The 25,143-nt window shown below is 38.8% G+C and overlaps 2 protein-coding genes across 3 annotated transcripts; both read right to left on the bottom strand.

Moving 5' to 3' along the window:
- Nucleotides 1–855: 855 nt before the first annotated feature.
- Nucleotides 856–14,951, bottom strand: LOC306850459 (uncharacterized protein). Its single transcript, XM_079386111.1, has 8 exons — nt 14,840–14,951; nt 4,738–4,761; nt 4,306–4,623; nt 3,674–3,979; nt 3,260–3,550; nt 2,770–3,090; nt 2,553–2,690; nt 856–1,655 (listed from the first exon to the last, which is right to left on the bottom strand). The coding sequence occupies exons 1-8, from the start codon at nt 14,871–14,873 to the stop codon at nt 1,402–1,404; spliced, it is 1,686 nt and encodes a 561-aa protein (XP_079242237.1). The 5' UTR covers nt 14,874–14,951; the 3' UTR covers nt 856–1,401.
- Nucleotides 14,840–25,143, bottom strand: LOC306850470 (uncharacterized protein). Of its 2 annotated transcripts, none has more exons than XM_079386122.1 (5): nt 20,336–20,428; nt 19,930–19,959; nt 18,695–19,006; nt 17,228–17,356; nt 14,840–17,112 (listed from the first exon to the last, which is right to left on the bottom strand). In XM_079386122.1, the coding sequence occupies exons 1-5, from the start codon at nt 20,364–20,366 to the stop codon at nt 16,871–16,873; spliced, it is 744 nt and encodes a 247-aa protein (XP_079242248.1). In that variant the 5' UTR covers nt 20,367–20,428; the 3' UTR covers nt 14,840–16,870. The 2 variants fall into 2 exon arrangements, with proteins under 2 accessions (XP_079242248.1, XP_079242249.1); XM_079386123.1 differs by lacking the exon at nt 20,336–20,428 and adding an exon at nt 25,039–25,143 and having other exon boundaries at nt 15,004–17,112.

Below are 25,143 nucleotides of genomic sequence, written 5' to 3'. Positions count from 1 at the left end.
TGACAAAGGCTTGAAAAAAAAAAAAAAAACCGAGTTGAAAGCTTGGTTGAAAGCCCCCCTCCCAGTTTTGCGTTGGGCCCCCAGAAGGCTAGGATCGGCACTGTTAATGACTAATATTAATTTTGTATTTAATCATTTATAATTGTCCTTAAAGTGAAAGACGTCTTATATTCAGGTGTGCAGAATTATTAGGCATGTTTTCTTTTACAGCTAAAATGAGCCAAAAAAAAGAGATTTAACTCAAAAATTATTAGTCAAAAATTATTAAATGCCCATGAGAAATATTCAAAATTAATGCAATACAGAAATTGGAAAGTTAGGTCATGACCACTGGACAGCAAAGTGCTCATTGGGTCAGCGGGGTCAGAAAAAAAAAAAACAGGTGGAGAAGAAAAGACACGTGTTAACTTGAAAAGAATTAAGAATTAAGGGAAAGAATTAGGTGTGAAACCATCTCCTATCCTGAAAAGTCTGTCTTGCAGAGATGGACTAAAAATGAGCTCCAAAAACTTACTGCCAGATTCTGGAAGATAAATTCTTGAAACAGTGGTACAAGAGGATGTGATGCTGGTCCTTCAAGAGTCACTCTCATCTTATCTGTCTATAAAGCCTATAAAGATAATGCCAACCCCTCAGAGGACCTCAGAGGATGCCAACGCTCAGAAAACATACAGAATTACCAAATTTTGCCATAAGTTAAATATATTAAGGTTCTGCAATATATAAATATATTGTGGAAACTTAATTTCCTGTAGAGCTGCTTTGCCACGATTTGTATCGTAAAAAGCGCTATACAAAAAAAAAAAAAAATCAGTCTCCATGTATTTCACACCACTTCAGCATGTTATTTTTTTTAAGTGAGGGCAATTTTTTAGGATTTTTTACCCAAGCAAAGTCTCTGAGAACCTGACCCCTTGTAACTCTGGAGACTCCAGGAAGGTTGCAGTTCTGGAAAATGGTGGCGCTGGAGACTAAATGTTTCCTGATGATTTTACACCTAATTCTTCACCTTAATTCTTAATTCTTTTGCAGTTAACAGTGTTTTTTCTTCTCCACCTGTTTTTTCTGACCCCGCTGACCCATTGAGCATTTTGCTGTCCAATGGTCATGCCCTAAATTTGCAAAAATATAATAATTATGCACACACTGTAAACTCGAGGAACACTTGATTCTCCTTCTGCTGACAGTATTAAACAACATATTGTTGCATTTGGTCATTCTCCAACATTTGACTTATATATGCCAGAAAACTGTGCAATGTAGACTATAATACACACAACAATGTATCTCTTTATTATCTCAAAGGAATCCTCATTAATAAAAAGACAGTGAGGCCAAACAAAGATTTTTTTTGTCTCTATTTCCATATCAATCACTATCAACTTAATAGTAGTAGTTTACTCAGTATTCATCACAACAGCTTTCATAAATGTTATCATCAGATTTGTCTACCACACTTTTATTCTCTGTAAAGTTTGCATTGACATAGTCCTCTTCGGAGTCATCTGTGTCCGCACTGACATAGTCCGCTTTAGAGTCATCACGATCCATGTTTTTAACATTAAATTCTACATTTTCATAATCAGCCTCATCATCCTCTTCATTTTTCTTGTCATGGGATGCACCTGCGTATGTATTATCTGTACCTAGTAACACTGCATAGAGACGAAGGGTAAATATATTAAAGGAAGTTAATAATAGTGTTGATGGACAGTGTTGGGGGTAACACATTACAAGTAATGCGAGTTACATAATCAGATTACTTTTTTAAAGTAACTAGTAAAGTAACCCATTACTTTTTAATTTAGAATGTATTGACTGACAGCTCTGGTGTTGCCATGATGAGAGAAATCAGGAGTAAGTGCAGAGTGTTGTGTGTGAATATGATCTTACTGTAGTTCTAGACTACATATGAACATGTATTTACTCATCTCACCAGCACAAAAACACATTCAGAGGTCCTCAAAATCAATAAAAACAGTCAAAACTCAGAATATTATACAAACCTGAAATAATTAAATATGTTAAATAAGACAAATATCATTTATGTATTTAATCCCATTTTATTAACCAATGTCTTTGCTACTGACCTTTGATGATCCAATTCAACCATACTAAGCAAAAATAACACATTTGTGTTTGATTTTTGTTATTGCTGAATAGTGTTGAAATTTCTTCTCCTGCGTCAGATTCTTCATGTGGTTTGAGCGGCACCCTCTCCTCTACAGACGTGAATTTACATTTCCTCTAGCCTGAGGCGTATTCATTTCACTTTTGGTGTGAAAGGGCTTTTGCATTTGTGAAAGAAGAGCTTTTTTATATTAAAAACAAACAAGCAAGCCCTGCCCAGATTTAAAAAGTAACTCAAAAGGAATGAGTAATGCATTACTTTCCATAAAAAGTAAGCAACGTAATTAGTAAATTTTTTAGGAATTAGTGCAATATTGTAATGCATTACTTTTAAAAGTAACGTTCCCCAACACTGTTGATGGAATATAAAATGTTAAAACTTAAAATAAATAATTTATTGTTTTCATGAAATGCAGAGTTACCATTTCTAAAGGAGATCTTCAAGAGAGTTTCCTTGTTCCTTTGCTTTTGTCGTCTCTTCAGCAGGAGGATGATTATGAGGACGGACAATAAGAGCAGCGCAGCTGACACTGCAGCACCAATGACAGGAAGCAGGGAGGCTGAGAGAGACACATGTGTTTGAGTTAAACTTTCATTACCAGCAGTCCAGCTTGTTTTTAAACTCTTACACATCAGTACCTGTGATAGTGATGAGCAGCAGTTCAGAGGCAGATGAACGGAAGGAGCGTGAGGAGACACTGACTTCATAAACACAGCTGTAGTTTCCCTCGTGTGAATAATCTGCTTCAGGAAAGATGAAGGAGGCAGAGTGATTGACAGATGACTCAGTCTTGGTGATGCTTGACCCTCTGAACAGGTGAAAAGAGCCTCCAGGATACTGAGATTGAGTTGAACAGATGATAGTGAAACTGTGGCCCCTGGTGATCACTGGCCCCTGAGGCCCCACGTCAAACCATCCATCAGGATCACTGTGGGAAATGCTGGGCTGCTGCAAGCTCACTAGAAAACAAGAATACATTTATATGATTATAGAAAATCAAACAATAAAGCTAACTTTAAATAAATAAAAATGGTTTCAAGAACTGTGCCTTGTCAGGATCAAAAATACAGAATGAATTCACTTTCATGCAACTAATGCATGTAATTTATGATGATTGAACGCACTCACCCACATTGATGATAACAGTGTTACTCAAAGGTGACTTGACAGTGTTGTTTTGGTAGGAGTAACGACAGCTGTAGCTGCCCTGATGTGAGACGTCTACATTAACAATTGGGTTGAAAGTCACACTAGATACATGTGTCTGGGAGGATACAGATGATCTGTTTCTGAAGAGCTGGAATTCAGCATTAACATTGCATCTTGGTTTAGGTGTTGTGCATCTGAACTGGATATTTTCTCCAGGAGAAACAACTACATGTCTTGAGTTCAGGGAAAGAGTCGGCATCTGCAGCTCACCTGCAAAATAAATATGTGTTTATTTAGAAATGTTTAAAACTATGAAATTCATTAATCTTTATGTAATTTCTGTTGCTCATTTCCCCCCAAATAATGAGTGAAAATGCTTAAGATTTGACTTACCTGAACAAACAACACCAGCATCTTCACCATGATTACAGTTATGATCTCCTAATCCTCTGTGTGAACATTGTGTGAGGATTACTTCACTTCCTGAACATTCAACATTATCCAGCCAGATCGATCCATTGCCTGGACCGTATGCGGCACTAAGAGGTGCACTGATGGCTGATCCACACTGTAACTGTCTGCACACCACAGCAGCATTTTTCAGGTCCCAGTCATCATCACACACAGTTCCCCACTCGCCATTATGATGGATCTCCACTCTCCCACAGCATGAATCAAACCCATTGACCAACCTTATGCCTGGTAGTTGGCATTAAAAATGTAAACAATAAGGATTCAAAATGTGTATTTGAGTCATGTGGTAAGTATCTGTGTTATTCATTAGTTTACATAAGTTTTTTATTATCTGGAGCCAAACACCTTGGTTTATGTTTTTAAATGGCGGTGATATTACTTTCACCTCAAGCAAGGGATACATTTTCAAAACTCTTAGCACTAATTTCTAAACATAATCAAAACAATATGTTTGAAATTTAATTAAAGTAATTAAATGTAAAAATAAGAAATGTAATGCTAAGAAAATATTACATACAAATACAACAAAATAACATAAAAATCAGATATACCTTGAGAGCAGATGACACCTGCATCTTCACCATGATTACAGTTATGTGCTCCAAAAGAAGGATGTGAGCACTGTGTGAGCGAGGATTCATGTCCTGAACATCCCACATCATCCAACCAGATCTGACCACTACCCCGGCCAAAATGAGCACTGGTTTGTGCATTAACAGCTATTCCGCATCCCAGCTGTCTGCACACCACAGCAGCATCATTCATGTCCCAGGAGTCATCACACACTGTTCCCCATTGGCCGTTATAAAGGATCTCAACCCTTCCAGAGCAGTCACTGATACCATTCACCAGTCTGATACTATAATCTCCTAAAAACATGATATAACAAGGATTGTAACATTTAAGACTATAGCAAAACAGTCATTTATTTAATGTACTAGAATAAGAGTTTTAAATGAGTGACTAAACAGTCTGTTACTTACCAGCTGCAGCAGACAGAGCACTGGCTGTTGAGATGAAGAAGAGTGACATTTATATGAGATATATTAAACCCTGTTTTACAATATGTAATATGTAATTTAGAATATGTCCCCAGAATGTGCCTGTGAAGTTTTAGCTCAAAATAGCCCACAGATCATTTATTATATCATTTTGAAAATGCCTATTTTGAGTGGACACAGAAACAGGCTGTTTTTGTGCATGTCTCTTAAATACAAATGAGCTGCTGCTTCATGCCCCCTTTATCCACCTTATTTTTCAACGTGGAAGTAAGTCGTTTTCTGTCAATGTGTGAGACTTCCGGTTCATTAACTGCTGTACGGAAATAACAAGAAGAATAACAAAGTGCAGAAAACAGTCAAATAGTTTGCACTACAAACTAGTGTTTTCATAATTAGGATGATACATTAAAATTATATGGTAAGACACACCAGTTTGAAAGATCAAGCTGCAAAATGAGGTGTTTTGTACAGCTAAAAATAGCTGGAAGCAGGTGACACAGGAAGCCAGACACATTAAATTTACAAATGGCTGCGCCTGCTCTTACGGGAAAAATAAGGTGGATAACAGGGCTGTGCATTTACAACTTGTTCCTTAGATAATCTGCTATTAAAAACATCTGTTTGGTTTTGATTATCATGTCTATCGCACTGAAATCATGTGTTTTAAAGCCATAGTTTAAACTTCTGATATATGGTTTTCTGAGCACACACAAGCAGGTACACAGAAAGCGGCCACCCCACAGCATGTCTCTTTCATGTCTTATAGTGCTTAAACTGTTAAATAGACAAAAGTGTTCTGTGCTCGTCAGTGCAGCCAAAGACTCATGCGGTGCACAGACTTTCGCCATGGTGTTAGAACTGATTAAGGGGTGGTAATATTATAATAAGATCCCCTCTCTACATCATGGGGGGGAGCGTAATCAGAGTAATTCGTTTTTTTCACAAGCTTGCAGAGAAAGGCTTACCAAAAAGAATTTAGAGGGTTGTTCTTTTTCATATTTTCTGGGTTAAAAATGCACCAGGGACCCAATTATAGCACTTACAGACAGGAAAAGTCAGATTTTCATGATATGTCACATGTAAAAACATTTTCAACAAGATTTACAACTACACATTGACTGACATTTCTTAAATTAAAAAATTAGGTGAAATATTATATACAGGTCAAAACAGAATCAAAATAGAACATATTTTAGACCTACATATGTACACAAATGCAGCCGATTTGGAACGTTTGAAATTGCAGAACAATCCCGCACCCTTTCATGCCTTGTTATATAGTACACACAAATAGTATTAATTTATTACTGTGTTTAATACTTATTTTAATGTATATAGTAAGTTTATGAAACTGAAGCTGATAATGGTGTCTTTTTTAATAATTGATGACAATAGTGCTCCACTCTTGTCCAGAGTAAGGTCTTAATGGCGAAAGTAGCGGTGCAAGACCGAGGCTGCATCTGAAATTGCCCCCTATACCCTTAAATAGGGCACTATTTGAGGGGACAGCCATTTGTGATGGTATTTTTGTTGGTTTGGTTGTTATTTTTTTCTTTGCATACAAAAAGTATTCTTGTCGCATCATAAAATTCAGATTGAACCATTGATGGCAGATGGACTATCCTAACGATGCTTTTCATACTTTTCTATGCCTTGACAGTGAGAGTTACTTGGCAGTCAATGGGACAGTCACAAGCCTCCAGGTTTTCATCTAAGATATTTTAACTTGTGTTCCGAAGACAAACAAAGCTTTTACGGGTTTGGAACAACATGGGGAGTGATTAATGACAACATTTTCATTTTGGGGTGTAACCCTTTAACTCAAAGGTCCCCAACCACCGGATCGCGACCCACTACCGGGCCGTGGAAGAATTCCTACCGGGTCGCGAGAAAGTTCTGGGGAAAATGTGTATAGATATGACGCTCTGTTATTTATTGTGCTTAAATGAGTTTTCTAATTATTCTGTATTTTCGTTGTATGAGATGGACATCGAGTAGCAATTTGATGATTTCATATTAAATTAGTAAATAAAAGATTGCTCTGATCTGTCATGGCTAGGGCTTTAAACGGACCAGGTCCAGACCCCACCGTTCGGCGTGTGATTCGCAGATTAATTTGCCAATTTACACGTTGAAGCTATTTAAAACCACAAGAAGAAGAAATGAAACAGAACTCAATTCGTTACTTGCGCGCTGTACTGGCACACACCCGAAGCGCGCACAAGCATAGAGACGTGTTTCAGACAGCGCGGCATACTGATTTGATTCCTCTTTCATGTATCCCTGCGTTTAAGATACATATACATAACGCTGCATTAACAGCTCATATTCTCTAAGAGACAAGAGACGAATATACTTCAACATGTGCTGATAACAGTATAAATGAATAGACCTGTTTTAAATAAAAAAAGGTTGGAGACCCCTACTTTAACCCATATACATCACTTTTCATGATGTAGGCTCAACTTTTCTTTTTGAACCGGAAGAACGAAATTGCTCCAAAAAATGAAAAAATAACCACTTTTTCCTTAATAATAGACATAATGAGTGCTATTGTTGTTTTCACTGATGTGCAACCTGTTCATGTTAACGCATCAAAAAATGTGTTGTAGGGTTTCCTGACCCTTTAAAGGCTTTCGCTGGAGCATGGAACGAGGAGACACGGAGACATAGGAGATTCTTCAAAATACAATATCTTTAATGATATAATCCACAAGGAAACATGGAGCACTGGGGTAAGACAAACGATACCAGATGTTGGAGACAAGGAAACACAAGGCTTAAGAACACTTAGATAATTAATTAAACACAGCTGAAAACTAAAGAACCAAATGAGAACTAAATGAAAACAAGAAACAGGAAACAGGAAGGACCAAATATGGGCATAAGGGAGCACATGGGGAACAAAACACAAGACATAACACAAAACAAACCTGACAGAGGGTGAGTAATGCTGCCTTCACGTGCTATTGGAAATTCCCTATTTCCCACTTATGAAGTCATGATTACGGGCTTGTCGTATTCAAGTGCTTTAATGTTGGAAAGAATAAAATGTAGCATCCCATTGGTTAACAGTCATATAAACATTCACCGCGCTATATGTGCAGTTCACTGACAATTCTGGAATATTGGTCAAATACATGCTTATTTCACTGCTTATAAAACATATAATAGACCTATGCTTCACATAATCGTTCATATCTAGCCTATAAATACAGTACTTTAGCGACCAGACAAAGGGATGTAGTTGTTGTGAGAACAGCATTGACAGCAGGTTGTCCCCTCCACCATGTTTAAAGTTTTTGACCCGCCCAACTCAGAAACTCGGGTATCAAAATTATTTCCGAATTTCCCAGTAGTAAATACGACTTGAGAGGCCGTTCACATCCAATTTCCAACTAGGAAACTCGTATTTACGATAATTCCGATAGCACGTGAAGGCAGCATTATTGATGACAGATTTTTAATTTTTGGGTGAACTATCCCTTTAAAAACAATGGGCCTTAGTATGGTTACAAAAAATGGTAATTATAATACCATTCCAAACACAACAAACTCATGGCTACGAGTATATACACACTGTCAATGTTTGGGATTGACAACTGTATTTACTTACAAGTTTGAGGCGAAATGTCCTGTTCACACAACAGTTTAAAACAAAGGCTCAAATACTGTCTGTATGAACATGCAGCTAAGCCTGCATTCTATTGGTGACTGTCACCTATAACCATATTGACTGAAGTAAATATAAAATTGACTGAAGTAAATATTAAATATGGTGACGTCCAAAACGGCAACGTCTCATCACAGTTTACAGGACAAAAAATCAATTAAGGTGCAATTTCACCCGTCAAGAGAGCTGAAATGTGCACACTTTGTTAATTTATGATGCACCTTGTTATTAGCTTGTACCTATAATTGTTGATCAGTTAGGCACACTGTAAAAAAAAAAAAAAAAAAAAACCCGGAAAAGATCATTTTCTGCCAGGACATTATCAGTTTACAGACATTTCCTGTAACCTTGAAGTGCAAAATGCAATGTGCAATTTAAAATACAGGCAAAACATCTGTGAAAAATCCGTAAATTATGGAAATTTAGAAATGAGATTTGAGTAATCTCGTTATTCTAGACAATGATTTGGTTTTGCGTCATGGTTACGTAACTATGCTATTAAGCAACTTTTAGCAACAAACTGACATGTCTTTAGCAACTTCCACCCAAAATTAATTGGCAACACTGCTCTGTAAGTTACCAAAACCACACATGAAGCCCACAACCCGTGCAGCTGACAGTTATAGCTGTCCCATTTACACAACAGGGCTTTCTCTGACAATACAGTTCCCTATCTGTGGCTCACTTCGAGTTATGCTGATGACAGCATTAGGGGATTCACTTGGGAGTCCCAATCATCTCTAACTTTAAGAGAAACCGCCAATGAATTTCGGCTAGTGGATTTTGCATACCTGAGCCACTCCCCGTGCATATGGGTAATAGGCGACAGGTGCATCCACTCTTCAGATTTTTGCTTCGGAGCTGAGTGGATGAACGTGTTGATCTCCACAAAGCCATTCATCGATCTGTCTGGAAGCTGTTCTGGTTGGCGTTACGGTGCAAACAGCAGTGTCCCTGTCTGCAGAGATTCCCCTGGGCACTTCAACTAAAAGAGCAGATTTCTTAAAAGAGCAAATCACGGTTCGGTTTGCGTCTTTTTAAAGACGCCGTTCTGGCTGTGTCCTCTTGGTTGCAGTCATTTCCTATCCTTCGTCGACTGCCACAATCGTTGTCTTCGGTGTCTGGGCATCCAGCACGCTGAAGCTGCGTTCGTGGATGGTTCATGTGTTCTCTGTGAGCTTGTGACCATGGCAGCACTGCAATCACGCCTCTCTCTCCTCACGGTGATGGGAGGGGCTCCCTCTGTCACTACCCATGCTGGCCTCTCTGCCATGAGCAGAGAACTATTGGCTAGTGCTCTGGGCGATCTGAGGGTTACAGTGAGAGCCTTTCTGCCGGGCCAGTCCCCAAGGACCTTTCACTCCTCCCACAGCAGCTGTTCTGTGCAGCTCTCTGGTTATTCTACTGTGCTTTCTTACGGCGTACACAGCATTTCATTAGGTGCGCCGAGAGAGGACCAGATGTCGATAGCAGCATCGGGGGATGGGCAATCGTCCTCTGAGGATGAAGATTCGACGTGACAGGCCTCCCACGGGTGTTGTCGCCACTGCTGACTTGGACCCAGTTAACGGCCATGCTTTCCTGGGCCACTGCGAGCATCGGGCTGGAGGCGTGCACACCTCTCAGTACCGAGCTCTCACGGTGGTATCATTGGTTCCTCGGCAACGGGCCATGGCTAATGACCATGCCCTGCCCCAGTTTTTTCCCGGAGGTGCATGAGGAGCTGATGAAGTCGTGGACGGCCCCTTTTTTGTCTGGAAGCTGCTTGTCTGCCTCCCCCATCCTCACTACCCTCGATGGCGGGGCGGCTAGGGGATATGTTGCCATTCCCCAGGTGGAGAGTGCATTTGCGTTGCACCCTGTGCCCGCAAAATGCCGCCACTTGGAGGAATCGTCCACGTCTCCCGTCCAAAGCCTGTGAGCTGACGACCACTCTTGCGGCCAAAGCTTACAGTGATGCGGGCCAAGCCGCCTCTGCCATGCATGTCATGGCTGTCCTGCGAGTACACCAAGCCAAGGTACTAAAATGCACGAGGGTAGTACCAACCCGAGGTTGATACAAGAGCTGCACTCGATGATTGGATTACTGTCCTCCTGGCAAAGGATGCAATCGAGCCAGTCCCTCCAGCCGAGATGAGGCAGGGGTTTTACAACCCTTAGTGTACCCAATCGTACCCAAGAAAGGCGGTGGCCTTCGACCAATCCTGGATCTGTGAGTCTTGAATCAGGCCCTTCACAAGCCTGATATTGACTCAGAAGCGCACCATCAAATGCATCTAACCCCAGGATTGGTTTGCAGCGGTCAACCTGAAGGACACTTACTTTCATGTCTCGATTCTCCCTCGACACAGACCGTTCCTTCGGTTTGTGTTTGAGGGTTGGGAATGGCAACACAGGGTCCTCCCCTTTGGGCTTTCCCTGTCCCCCTGTGTGTTTGAGAAAGTCACGGAGGGCACACCTCAACTATCTCGACCATGGCCCGCACGAGAGAACAGTTGTGCAATCGCAGGGACCTGGTGCTGCGGCACCTCAGCCAGTTGGGGCTTCAGGTCAACTGTGAAAAGAGCAAGCTCTCCCCCATGCATGCCCAGTCCGTGCTGAACTGCCTGAGTTCCTTCAGAGGCAGGATGGTGGTACCACTGAAACACCTTCAGAGGCTCCTGGGGCATATGGCATCCGTAGCCGCAGTCACGTCGCTCGGATTGCTGCATATGAGACTACTTCAGCACTGGTTACACTCCCGCATCCCGAGATGGGCATGGCGCCACGGTACAGTTCGTGGTGACCATCACTCTGATGTGTTGCCGCTCATTCAACTCCTGGATGGACCTTGACTTTCTATGTACCGGAGTGCCCTTAGAACAAGTGTCTTGGTATGTCGTTGTCACGGTGGATGCCTCCAGTGTGGGCTGGTGCACTACATGCAATGGGCAGGCAGCTTCGGGGGTCTGGACAGGGCCTTGACTGCTTTGGCACATTAACTGCCTCGAGTTACTGGCATTGCTACTAGCCTTGCGGCCATTTCGGCAGCTGCTGCTTGGCAAGCACGTGTTGGTCCGCACAGTCAATACTGCAACTCTTTCATGCATCAACTGGCAGGGTTGTCTACGATCACGTCAAGCAGAGGTTGGCCCTCGGGATAGTGGATGCCATCGCCTTGGCGTACCAATCCCAAAGTGAGCTGTTCCTCCTGTGAGTACAGGCTCACTCCACACGGAGTGTTGCCTCCTATGTGTTGATCATTCTGTCAGTCACTGTTGGCAGTCGTTCCATCCCTACTCTCAGGTAGGACCTGCCTCAGAGACCCATTCCATATGTAGTACTGCCCCCGGCCTGTGTCAGTCCATATCAGTGTCTCCACATGATAACTCCCTACAGGTAGGATGTGGCCTCTGTAGCGCCCTTCTCCGTTAGGCTCGCTTCCCCATCGTTACTGCCAAGCTGTAACAACAAAAGGAAAGACTTGAAGCAATCTTTCATTGAAGGTCGAAATCCCTTCTGTTAAGAAATTTCTGTTGTGAAAGGAACAGCAGCTTGGCTATCACCAGCAGCGTTATACTCCCCTCTGGTCCCTGTGGGTACCAAGGGCAGCGAATTTTCGCTTGGGCGGTGGGAGGGTTATGACCTTTGCATGGCATTTGTCTGTCACATGACTGCTTGTCAACATTTGCAATGCCATAGGGTTGTGACAGGGTTCAGGTTGCGGCGCTTTCCATAGACCCCTAATGTCGTCATCGACATAACTCGAAGTGACCGACAGATAGGGAACGTCTCGGTTACGTACGTAACCCTCGTTCCCTGATTGAGGGAGCGGAGACGTTATGTCCCCATGCCACAATCTCGAACCATCGCTGGGGTCAGGGACAAGTCTCAGATCCTCAGCATAAAACCTGAAGAGTGGATGCATCTGTCGTGTATTTATACCCATATCCATGGGGAGTGGCTCAGGTGTGCAAAATCCACTAGCCAAAATTCATTGGCATTTTCTCTTAAAGTCAGAGATGATTGCGGCTCCCAAGTGAATCCCCAAATGTCGTCATCGACATAACATCTCCGTTCGGGCTACGCATGTAATTGAGACGTTCTGAGTTTTTAAAATGTAAGGGTGTGAGTTTGTTTATAGAATGTGTTTGTCAATCCCTTGAATGACTGAAATGTGTGTGAATGAAACCATATTACTGACTCAAATACAGGACTGACAACCATATTCGGCTGCTGTGTGAACGTGTCCAATGTTTGTTGTATAACTGGCTTAAAATATCAGGCATGTTTCTTGCTTGTCTGTCCTTCAGCTGGATAGATGAGCTAAAAAAAAATCAAAGTCTGTGGCCATTATTACACAATTTCTTTGAAATCTGCTAACTCAACTAAGAAGGGAACTATAGCAACAGTATGGCTCTTTGACTTTTTCTGTTCAGAAGGAGCAACCATGCTATTTGAACTTCCTTATATGCAGATTTGAACTATTTTGTAGAACCATAGTTACACAGGATTTGAACCGGAGCTCCTCACTCCTCAAGTACATTTCCGTACTCCTTGAGAAACCAAACAAACTTACCATCTATGAAAACCCATTGATATGAAGCTGGATATATGTGTGATGCTAATGTTCAAAAGCATCAGTTTTCAAATCTCCCAGCATATTAATATTGTTTTGAAGTCATAACATGATATTCTTCAAGCAATTGTGCGAAAATTACGCTTTATTAATCAAAACTCTGTAAATTTGTGTGAAAAGGAATAAAAGGCGTCGCAGTTTTGCTGTCTCTAGTGTTCATTTCTTTTGGAAACTGCAGTGATATGTACTTATTGGTGGGTATTTCGCATCTTGTTAAAAAATGCCCCCAGGTACCTTTATGCCGTGAGACCAGGTAGGATTAGGTAAAGATTACTAACACCTGGACTATGGAGTCCTGAACTGAAATAAAAACTAGAAATAAACTAATTTAAAACTGTAACGATTCCTCTGGAGGTACACTTCTTACCTCCGAGAATGTGTTATATACTTGCTATACTTGTATACAATATACTTGCTCTTGTGAATTTATTTATATGTTAATTACATTTACTTAAAAATTCATCATCATCATGTTGATATGCTATGTTACTATAAAACTCTTACGACAAACATGTCTTCTAATATCATCAATTGTTGCGTATACCGAGCTGCAGCGGACACATTTGTACACGACTTCACTTGGTCCCATTGTGTGATCTGTCTCTTTAATACCGCGTGGTTTATATACATGTTGCTGCTGATTGGGCCGACATTTTTGACACACCCACCAAACAAGAGAAAACATATCTCAAACCCCATTGCACACTGTTTCCAGGAAACATGTCGTTCAACTCGGAAACCAAAGCAAAAGGTTGGGCACCGGTGTGAGCCTGAATGTGCACCAGGAAATAGGACTAAACTACAAAATAAAAGACATGAAAACATGAACATGAGACAAAACCCAAAACCTATGTAACAAAAATCAGTTGTGCTAATCTGAATTAGCATGACAAAGGTTGCCTATTAAACATGTACCAAGAAATGAATATGATGGAACACCAAAGGCCAAATTCCCTTAATCATCCATCGCAATGAGAAAAACCAAAGATTTGAGTTCTGATGTGTAGCAACAGATTGTTGATCTTCACAAGATACAAAGACATACAACAGCCAAGGTGGCCACCAAGAGTGGATTTCAAGAAAAAAATCATAGTGACTAAAGCAAATATTAAGACTAGACTTGACTATTTAAAACCATGACAGAGAAAGCAGGTTTCTGTTAATCTGGTTTAAAGGGCCATTTTAGTCTAGGTCTTGGCTTAGTCTCTGTCTGGGAAACCGCCCTCAGAGTGTATTGTGTACCGTAGCAGACTGTGACAGTTGCAGGGAAAGGCTATGGCCTGTGTATCCGATGTAGCCTAGTTCTTTGATGTAGTTCTGTCTTCACACTCTTCACGATTCCTTATTTTTTAAAAGCTGTGTGAGCCCCATTAAATCATTTTAGTCATCATTTAGATAATTTTCAGAGCAGTCAAGATTAAATCAAGGCAACTCAAACATCCCCGAAGGATAGCATAATTAGACTGTGTCAAAGTTAAGGTAACATAAAACGTTATGTAAAAGCCACTAGTTTCAGTTCAGTTTTAGAAAGAACAAATGGTGGAAAACTAAAACCTGAAAGCTGGAAACTAAACCTGAGAGATGACCGATGAACGTACTTATTCAATAGTGTAGTAAAGATATGGCACCACCACTAACTTACACAGTTCATAAACATAAACAATACTGGAGTAAGCATGAAATATTATTGTCATATTAATATGGTGACATAAAATATATAAAAATTTCATCATTAAATGTTTTTATCATTGCAAATCTTTAAACATCATCAGTAATAAAAAAAAGGAATTTACCTAATATCAAAGTGAGAAGAGAAGGTCCTGGCATTGTGATCCTTAAGTTGTTTCAAAATGCTCTTAAGATGTATAAGTCTAATCCTTTCAACACATACAAAACCAAAACTGCAAAACACACTCATTCACTTCCCCTTTCAACTATTTAAAAAAATGCTTTTAGTCAATAAAATGAAACATCCTTTTTTTACCCAACCACTTTCCAAAATGCATTTTCACCAATTTCACCAAGAATTGCATACCAAATAGACATTCACAATGAGATGACAAACTTGAAATGTATCCAGTCCTTTCACCTAAGAATTTTTTAACCTAAGCATTTTTTTGAAGTCACTCATCACCCACTATTTCTTATAAGATTATAAATTAGCCAAGATATTAATTGATTACTAATTTTAAAACAAACAGCTATACAAAAGCAAAATTACAAGGATGGCAAAACATTAACAGGCATTTGGCTCATAAGAAATTCTGATGGTGCTTTTGTGAGAAATAAAACTTTCACTCTGCTCAGCTATTATGAGAATCTGTCCATCAGTTTCACTAAACTAAGATTGTATCCTTGTACAAGGTAATTTACACCAAACATTATTGTTTGAACGTGATTAAAACAAGTTGTATTTTTTTTTTATAATGCTGAGTTGTGGATGAACATTCATGCTGCCCTTGCCCAGTAAACAGTCTGTATGAAGAAAGCACCGATATATATATATGATTAAGGTCCAAAATTGCTATCAGTAAAATGTGGCTTTTTAAAAGAGCATCTGACCCTCACTGTTTTCATGTGGGGGCCAGGAATTGTCTGTTTGACATCAAACCCCTGCTGGTATGCTGTATATGTAGACAACACTTAAAATAAAATGTTAGAGTTTCTGTTTAGTTTACATCTATAAAAGAAAGAGAGATGGAATGACTTAATATGCAAAATATCAAATGATCTCCGCAAAGAAGCGAAACAAACTGTTTACATGTGATAGAAATTACAAAAGGGAATCAAGAAACCACATCAGATAGGCATTAGCCTCCTCTGAAATGGAGTTAAAGAGTAGCACTCAGTGGGATTTCCTAATCGTTTTCCTGATTTAGCCGGATGCATTTTTAACACATTCGGAGAATAGCTCTGTTCTCAGAATGCGTTACACTGATTAAGCTGCAAAGATTTGAGGAAGTGCCCTTTTGGACACAGAGTGCAACGACCGTGAACATTTTCACATTTCCTTATAGTCCCGAGATATAAAAACTAGGTTTACAGTGTATTTACAGATACAATTTTATAATATTGCAGTTATATTCGGAGGACACTTGTGCAGGGTATAAACATGTATGAAACTGTTGTTTAAACATATTTTAAATTATTTAGGTATCCAGTGGGCAGTCATAATAAAAGGCAGACATCATACAGTAGGCTAACAGTAACTCATTAGCGGGTGTCTACCAATAACAACAAGAGAGGAAGACACACAGCAGAGGAGTTGTGGGTTGTCACACTGTGAATGGATACAACTACTGCTTTCTCTCTTCGAGGTTCCTTATCGCTTGCTTCTTTATAGAACACACTTTGAAAAGCTGTCAAAAACACTTCACTTCCAATAAATGTTCATAATTGTTGCTAAAGCTCTGTTAACAACTGATAATTTTCTAGTGCCACCATTTTCAGCGAAGTAGGCAAACTGATTTGCTACAGGAAAAGAGAATCCACACTCACATTACAGAGATTTCTAGAGAATTCACAAGTCTCTTATTGAATATTAGTGCTTAATAATGACCAAAGAGTCTTTGTTCTCTTCATATACAAAGAATTACTCATACTTGGACACTGATGATTGGATATAATGAACAATTCACTGCTGACTTAGTTTGTTCCTTGTCTTGCAATTCTGGCTCCATTTTTGTGTGGCACTTTTGTGTGTTAATGGACTGTTTTCTGGTATTTAGTGCTGTTTCCATTCAGAAGTTCCTTGGTCCTTTATTTTGTGAAAAATTGAAAATCACTAATATTTTCCATCAAACAGCTTTGATAAATCTTAATAGTTATTGCCCAGTGTACTTCTGTTCTGTAATATCGACATTGACATAGTCCTGATCTGAATCGTCTGTTTCCACATTGATGTAGTCTGGTTCAGAGTCATCTGGATCTACATTAACATAATCCTGATCAGAGTCAGAGATTACATCTTCATGATCACCATCATCCATATCTACAACCTCATAGTCATCCTCAGCATTGTCTTCATTCTGGTTATTACAGAGCACATCTTGCATATTAACGGCATCTTGGGATACAAAGTACAATAAAAAAAAGTTTTATTATTGTGGTAAGATGTTTAAGCATTGATATTTGCAGGCATCCAAAGTAAAGGTAAATTAAGTTATTGAAATAATTCTCACCTTCTGAACGGGAGCATATTTGGATTTTCTTTTGTTTTTGTCTCCTCCTCACCAGGAAAATGATTATCAGTCCAGACAATATGAGCAGTACAGCTGTTACCACAGCACCAATAATAATAACTGAAGAAGCTGAAGGAGAGATTTATAATGCATTAACAAGACACCCACACATCTTCAGAATGGCCGAATGATTCAATATTTTTCAACTAATTGTTTTAATTGATTATTCAGCTCGCTTATGAATCAAGGTGCGGTCACATTTATTGTTGTTATGCAAAATTTCGTAGAATCTGTGCTATCAGGATTTTCGCACGAGGGAATAGTTCCCTATGTACAATATAAGTTTCGCTCATGGAAATGCAATTTTGCTGACTTAACCAGCAAAAAGCTGCTTGGTTTGAAAGGGTTTTCTGTGTGAGCTGTGCTTCATTCATCACTATTACTGACAATGAACAATGGAGATTTGCCCAGAAAAATCTCACTGAAATTTTACTAATACGACTGCACATCACTATTAAAGACAGTCACTTGTTGTCACCTACTGGCATACTGTAACCTGCTAAAAGAATCACTTATCCCCCCCCCCCAACTAATACACTGACTGAGAGTCTGTGTCAAACCCAGTACTGTTAAACTACACTGTAAAAAACTGTCATAATTTTAACAGTAAAATACTACAAATAATAATGTAAAATGCTACAGTAAAAACCTGTTTATCGGTTAATAGTAAGCTTCTGTACTACATATGCTCATTACGCTGAATAAATGTGATAACATTTCATGTCATTTTACAGTAAAATACTGTTAAAAAGACAGTTTTGTAAGTGAAGCCATTGTATAATTTACAGTCAAATACCATAAATTGACATTCCCAGAATTCCCTGCATGACACTTCACATTTCTTCTTAGTTTTTTCTTATTGTACAGTTGTGTACATTAGGGTTTTATTTTACATCTAATGTTGATAAATTAATGTTTGTTGCATTATTTTAGTATCATTTGTGTTACCATGATGGTGTTTAGTGTTTGGGTGAATGACACTGTGCACCTTCTGTGTATTAGTATTTCCTCCTCAGCTTGTGTAAGAGCTCTTTGTGATTTATCATGTGACTTTCTCATTACCACCTGCTTTAAGTGGTTATCAGTGTTTTACAATGGTTTACAAAAACAGATATTAGTACTTTAAATGTTGTTTTCTATTTTATTATCATTATATTAGTTATACACACAAACACACACACACATATACAAATATATAGATTTTTTTTGTTGTTGTTTTTTTTTTACAGTGAATTTAAGTTGCGTCTGTAAAACCTAAAATGTTGCTACCATATTTTTACGGTAAAGTTCTGGCAACCACATCTGCTGGTATTTTACTGTTTTAAAGATTTTTATCACAGATTACAGTGTACACCAGCACACTTGAAAATGAACATTTTGATTAAGGGAAAAACTAAATCCTCATACCTGAACATATGACTCCAGCATCATTACTCCGAGGACAACTATTTTCATTCCTTTTATATAAGCACTGTGTGATGGATGACTCTTCTCCGTTACAATTGGCCTCACTCCGGGAGTTGTGATGACCCCGTACCCCAAAAAGAGCCTGGCCATCAGCAATAACAGCTCTTCCACAGTCCAACTGTCTACACACCACAGCAGCATCATAAATGTCCCAGGAGTCACCACACACTGTCTCCAATGTGTCATTATAGTGGAGCTCAACTCTTCCCGAGCAGGCATCTAAACCATTGACCAGACTGATGTTTTGATCTCCTGTTAAACAGAGAAAATTAAGCAAATATTCAACTCACATATTCTCAAATAAAACAACCTGCTGTCTGCTTTAAAGGGATAGTTCACCTAAATATGAACATTCTACACTGTAACATTTACACACCCTCATTTCAATGCAAACATGTACAACTTATTTTCTTCTGTCAAACAAAAAAAATCTCCTGCCTGTTCTGTTAATAATTTAGAAGTGAAAGAACAGTTTGTTCCATTTGAATAAATAGTTTATTCACAAAAGAGCTTTCACAAGTTTGTGTACCCATATAATCTTTACGCTATTAAGGTTAAATGTATTTGGCTTGCTGTCCAAAGTGGAGGGGCTCAAGGAAGCAGCCTCAACTCGAGCTAAGATATACCCCCTGTTGGGAATAATGCTTGGGAGATGAGTATGGGTAAAGTTGTTGGGGAGGTGGAGGGATGCCAAAACAACTGATGCTGCAGCAAAGTGTTCTGCTGCTTACATCCCCTGGAAGTCATTTGAAATACTAGATGGGTTCCCTCCTCCCAAAATGACGTTTAGGAACGTCTCTTGAATGATTTACTCAGTTCTCAAGTTCTGACTCAGTAATCATGGCAGTTAACAGCTTATTCAGTTTATTCAGACTTAAATTTCAGTATGATCCTCACACAAAGGTACTGCATGGTTTCAAGACCTGGAATACATGTATGGACAGCTTATGTGCTTGAAAGCTTAAAAATTCAACTTTCATTGTAATTGAATGGAAAAAATGACCAGCACAGTCTTCAGCATTTCTCCGTTTTCTCATTTCTCTTTTTGTATTCCAAAGAAAATAAAACAAAATAACAAAGTAATTCAGATTTGCTAAAATTCGAGTTAACTATCCCTTTATCAATAATATAGAGATGTTTATCAAAGCTTTTGCGACATTGAGAGGATCACTCACCAGTAACCAGGTAATCGTTCAAAACCATGACTGTCAAAGAGAAAACATAAGGGAGTTCTTTCTTTAGAAAACAATTTATCACAAAGATTTTATGAATATAATTACATGTTTTTAGCTGTCTTACATAAATATGACAAATTTGTTTGCAATAAAAACTGCTTTTTATGCAGGACAACAGAGCTACCCCCCCCCCCCCATATATATATATATATATATATATATATATATATATATATATATATATATATATATATATATATATATATATATATATTAGTTCACGTATTTGTAAAAAGCCCAAATAGGAACCTTCTAATTTATATAAATGATTAATTAATAATTTAAAACAGTGAATATCAATTAGTATAATAATAAATTAAATGGTATAAATTTAAAAACTATTTACCAAGTGTAAAATCAAGCAGTAGTCTCAGCATTTCTGTTCTTTCATTGATCAGTGTGCGTGATGTCTATCTCTGTAGCGCTTCACATGTTCTCTGAGTCAGACAGACACTAGCTTGGTGCGAACAGAACTACAACAGTTCCGCATTTCACTGATCCCTCCCCTAAACTAAACACTTCAGCTTCTCTCAGAGTTAACCAGGAGAAATGGCTCAATATTTATGTTCATGTAGAAACCAACCTCACTGAGTTCTGTAGAATACGCACTACTCTCTATATACTAAATATTCTCTGTACTAAATATTTAGCACTTGTTTTTCAGCATTCTGCCAACTGATGTGCACTGTAACATGCTAGTCAGTTTCCACTAGACTTTACAAATAAATCATTAATTGTCAGCTTTTGTGCTTTATAAAGCAAACAAGTTGCTTTTTCGAATGAGACTGCTTGAAATCTCTTTGAGGGCTTGTGCTCTAAATGTGCTGCTGAACTTGGACAGCCTTACATTGTTCACACATTTGAAGGTATCTGAAACTTGTGGTTAAATGTGTGTATTTAAAGACAGACCACACTGGCCAACACAGACTATTAGTCCAGCCTACTTCCACCCTTTATGCTTAGCAGAGCTGTATTGTCAGTCCAAGTCAGTCTACATCAGTGCCTCAGATCTGAAACCATTAAGCCACACCACCTTACATGGAGGTGCTAACTTTACAGAAGAACTGTCAAAAACCTGGTGAGCTGCTGTTGTATTGAAAGCCTGTCATAAAAAACTGATATGACAGAGACAGAGAGAGGGAGACAGGGCAGATGCTCTAATTGTACTCTCCACTACCTCATACACACCCTGAAGTCTCACTTTAACCCAGGGGTGTTAAACTCAGTTCAACACCCTCAAACTCAGTTCTTGGAGGGCCACAGCCCTGCAGAGTTTAGTTCCAACCCTGCTCCAACACACATAGGGCCTACTATGTAGTTTTCAAAAACGTCTGAAGGACTTGATTAGCTGGATCAGGTGCATTAATTTAGAGTTGAATCTAAAATCTGTGACTCTCCAGGAACTGAGTTTGACACCCCTGCTCATCGAAAGAGCGTTTCACACTGAGCACGATGCGAAACAGTGAGGTGAATCTCTGATAAATGGTGCTTTCACACTGAGCGTGAAACGGTTCACTCGCAGTCTCAGAGAGCGTGTTAAAGAGGAAGTCATTTCTGCCTTCATGGTTCATGGTGACGGGTTCAGCAGATGTGATGCAGAGGCAGAGCTGTTGTAAACTGCTACAATATTACCGTTTTTCCACATTAAACCCCATTAAAGACACTAAACCCCATTCTCTAAACCGCATTCTCAATAGCCTAAACCAATTTTTCAAATAAATCACTCTTTCTGCAAAACCTTAAACAAATTCAGGCAGTTTAGACACTGTTTGCAGATCTCATGCACACATTTTGCAAAAATCAACACATTTTTACTCACTAAAACACAATTTGCACTGTAATGAACTTGTGATGCAAAACCCTAAATATGAACTCTATGATGTACTCTAATTTTAATTTTCAACATAACATTTGATACAGTGTCATTTATGAGAGTACTGTATTTATATGTAATAGTACTGTACTTTACATCTGTGTACAGAATACTTTCAATATCTATGTTGTTCTCACTTAAACACACATTTAATTGCAGTAATTGCAAGCAAAAGTTTAACAGATTAAACACAATTAATCTGCATTCAAATACATTTGATTTGAATTAGATTAGGCTACACTGCACTGTAAAAAATGACTGACTTTTAGTTAGGTGAATGAGTCATGAATGAGTCTAACAACAGTCTTTCATCTTGAACAGAAATGAAAAGCCTGAAATAACATGTAACCACGCACAAAGTATCTCTTTTGTTTTATGTGCATGCGCCAAAAATACCAAAAATACAGTGCCTCTGTGTATAAGGCATGGTTCAAAAAGACATGATTGATTCAGTCAGTGTGGAAGAACTTGACTGGTCTGCAGAAAGCCAAGTCCTGATCCCAGCTGAACTCCTCTGGTGTGACTTTATATGCAGACCCTGAGCCAAAAACTCATCACCAAACACCAATGACTTGTACATAAGGGTACTGTCATTTTAGACACGTCCAAAACTGTTGCAACAGTACGGAAGTTCTAAGCGGCCATGCATTATTATAATTTTTCTGTCTTGTTTTCTTGTGATCACGGCTTAATTTTCTCGTGATCACGACATAAGTTGTTTTGTCGTGATCACGGCTTAATTTTCTCGTGATCTCGACATAACGAAAGTTGTTCTGTCGTGATCACGACTTAATTTTCTCGTGATCTCGACATAACAAAAGTTGTTGATCTCAACGTAAAAACCGTTTTCTCACGACGTAATTGTAGCTATCGTGAGAAAATCAGGGTCGCTATATTGTCTTCGACGATAAAGTTGCAGACCCGACAGCCTCCTTCTCAAGTGTCGAACACTTATGTGTAAGTCGTCAATCACTGACAGACACAGAGCTATTTCAGTTTGAGTGAGTCCCTGATCAAAGTAAAAGCGAATACGATCATCCATGATGCCGCTTCTATAGCATTTTCTCATGCCGAATACACAGAGAAAATTAAGTCGTGATAACGACAAAACAACTTTCGTTATGTCGAGATCACGAGAAAACAAGACAGAAAATTTATAATAATCCATGGCCGCTAAGAACTTCCGTACAACAGAGATGGAAATACAATTTTTAAATACAAGAATTATGTTTCCATCTTTGTTGCCACAGTTTTGTTGGTGCCTTTTTCTGTTCTAAGGAAGGGGGTGTCCCAACACTTTTGTCCTTATAGTGTTTATACAAGTCATTGGTGTTCGGTGATGAGTTTTCGGCTCAAGGTCTGCATATAAACTGAAATCAGTACAGAGGTTGTGTTCCGAATGGCATACTATCATACAACTCCTACTATACTGCAGTATGCTGTGTGAATACTGTGAATAGTATGTGAATTTTCTGTATGCATGGAATGCCCGGATTACCTGCTACATTTGCTGAAATTTGATGTATGCGTGGGATACTGTTTCCCAGAATGCAACGCACTCCATGTGACGTTTCATCTTCAAACGCGTGAGTGAACAGGAGGCGGGGAATAGTACTTATAAATGTTACACTTGTATATGTACGTATATACATGTAAACTACAAACTATCACTGTGCATCTAAAAAAAATATCATTTGTAGGACATAAATTGTACTTTAATCTCTACGGCACTTTTCCGATCAAGTCAAACGAAGTCACCTTTATCTCTATAGCGCTTTATACATTGTTTCAAAGATATTGCATAATAATATTAATATTGCAGTAATATAATATATAAATAAATGTAATATTTCAATTAAGCAAACAGAATTAAATTCCACTGTCAAGCAGCTCTAAAAAGAAACGGAGTGTATTTTTTTTTTTTAAATGGAGTGTATTTACTCTAAGGACAAATAGACCAATTTGTTGTCAGAGACTATTTACATAAACTCCGCCCATCAATGCCTGGCTGTGATAAACAGCTCTGCAAAAGACACACAAATGTCTGTAGAGTCAGTAGCGCAGTGAGTAAAAGACGAGAGATGTTTGCTGTTCGTGCGAGCGATCCGAGTTTGAGATCAGAAAGGCATTTACTTTCAATGAAAAATTAAGCAAATATTTGAAAAGTGGAGATTAGACGCCTCATTAATAATACAGTGTTCTTAGCTGTAGGTAGGTTTTTGTCCCAATAAAGTGGCGTTCATCAAATAAAATTTATGATAATTTACACTCAATGTTATTACATTTTATAATGTACTACAGTACTGAAGTATAAATATCTGCCACCTAACTACTGTTTACACGCCTGTTGCTAAAGAAAATGCTGCTATTTTAGTGTAAACATAATTTATCATTATTTGCACTTAGTGTAATTAGAATATATCACTTTTTCAAATTAGTGTAACAGCCAAAAATATCATTGTTCATTTAAAGACAGCTCATTCAGTTCTGTCCAATAGCCTATGTAAAGTTCTTCAATTATAGCATTGTTTACTAATATGAAGCCTTATTAACAAGCCTTTGTAGAAATAATGGTTTGTAATGTAACAACCTTGACAGCTGTGTTGAATTAATGTTTGTGTTTGTCATGTGACAATTAAGCATACTACTCTGAGCCATTTGTTGCTTATTGTATACTGTTTCACACACTATTCTTTAAAAAACAGTAGGCAGTATGCACTGTGTACTGGGCAGTAAGCATGTCATTTCTAGCACAGCCTCAGAGGGTCAGCCATCATCACGCTTCCGATGTGAAAGCTGTCATTCACTGTTATGGGCTCCACTGACACTCACGGTGTGAAACAGGTGTTAAAGACATTCAAATCTACATTCATGCTGCTGCTGATCCAGAAAGAGCAACACAAACAGTGTTTTCAAAAACACATCATTATTTCTGTTATAGACATTTAAATAACAGAAGTACTGGGATAAAAGTTTATAGTTTGGGTATAAACACTTATTGTCTACAGCAGGGGTTTTCAACCTTTCAGGACAACCTTTCAACCTTTTTGTCTAATTTCACTCGCGCCCCCCCCAAACACCCCGCGCGAGCCCAAAGTGTGCGAACATCATTCACATATTGTTTGCTGCGTTTCCAGTGCGTAGCATTAAGAAACATAAACATATAGCCAGTTTACCTGATTCAGTGTGATGGCTGAGCCTGTTTCTGAGATAACAACACGCCAATCCGTTGTTGGATTTCTGACATGACTAACCGTAAATCATTTTACACCATTCTCACT

The sequence above is a fragment of the Barbus barbus genome (genome assembly GCF_936440315.1).
Source record: "Barbus barbus genome assembly, chromosome: 3".
Classification (NCBI taxonomy): Eukaryota; Metazoa; Chordata; class Actinopteri; order Cypriniformes; family Cyprinidae; genus Barbus; species Barbus barbus.
Note: the sequence above shows the minus strand (reverse complement) of the source record. Positions and strands in the feature narration are given on the sequence as shown.

Bases quoted from the DNA above. Each gene is read 5' to 3' on its own strand.
- LOC306850459 (XM_079386111.1), bottom strand. From the start codon at position 14,873: ATGCCAGGACCTTCTCTTCTCACTTTGATATTAG. The intron at 4,624-4,737 runs GTAAGTAACAGA...TCATGTTTTTAG, and splicing joins TGCTCTGTCTGCTGCAGCTG to GAGATTATAGTATCAGACTG. The intron at 1,656-2,552 runs GTAACTCTGCAT...GTCTCTATGCAG, and splicing joins GAAGATCTCCTTTAGAAATG to TGTTACTAGGTACAGATAAT.
- LOC306850470 (XM_079386122.1), bottom strand. From the start codon at position 20,366: ATGCTGAGACTACTGCTTGATTTTACACTTG. The intron at 19,007-19,929 runs GTGAGTGATCCT...TCTGTTTAACAG, and splicing joins GAACGATTACCTGGTTACTG to GAGATCAAAACATCAGTCTG. The intron at 17,113-17,227 runs GTGAGAATTATT...TTGTATCCCAAG, and splicing joins AATATGCTCCCGTTCAGAAG to ATGCCGTTAATATGCAAGAT.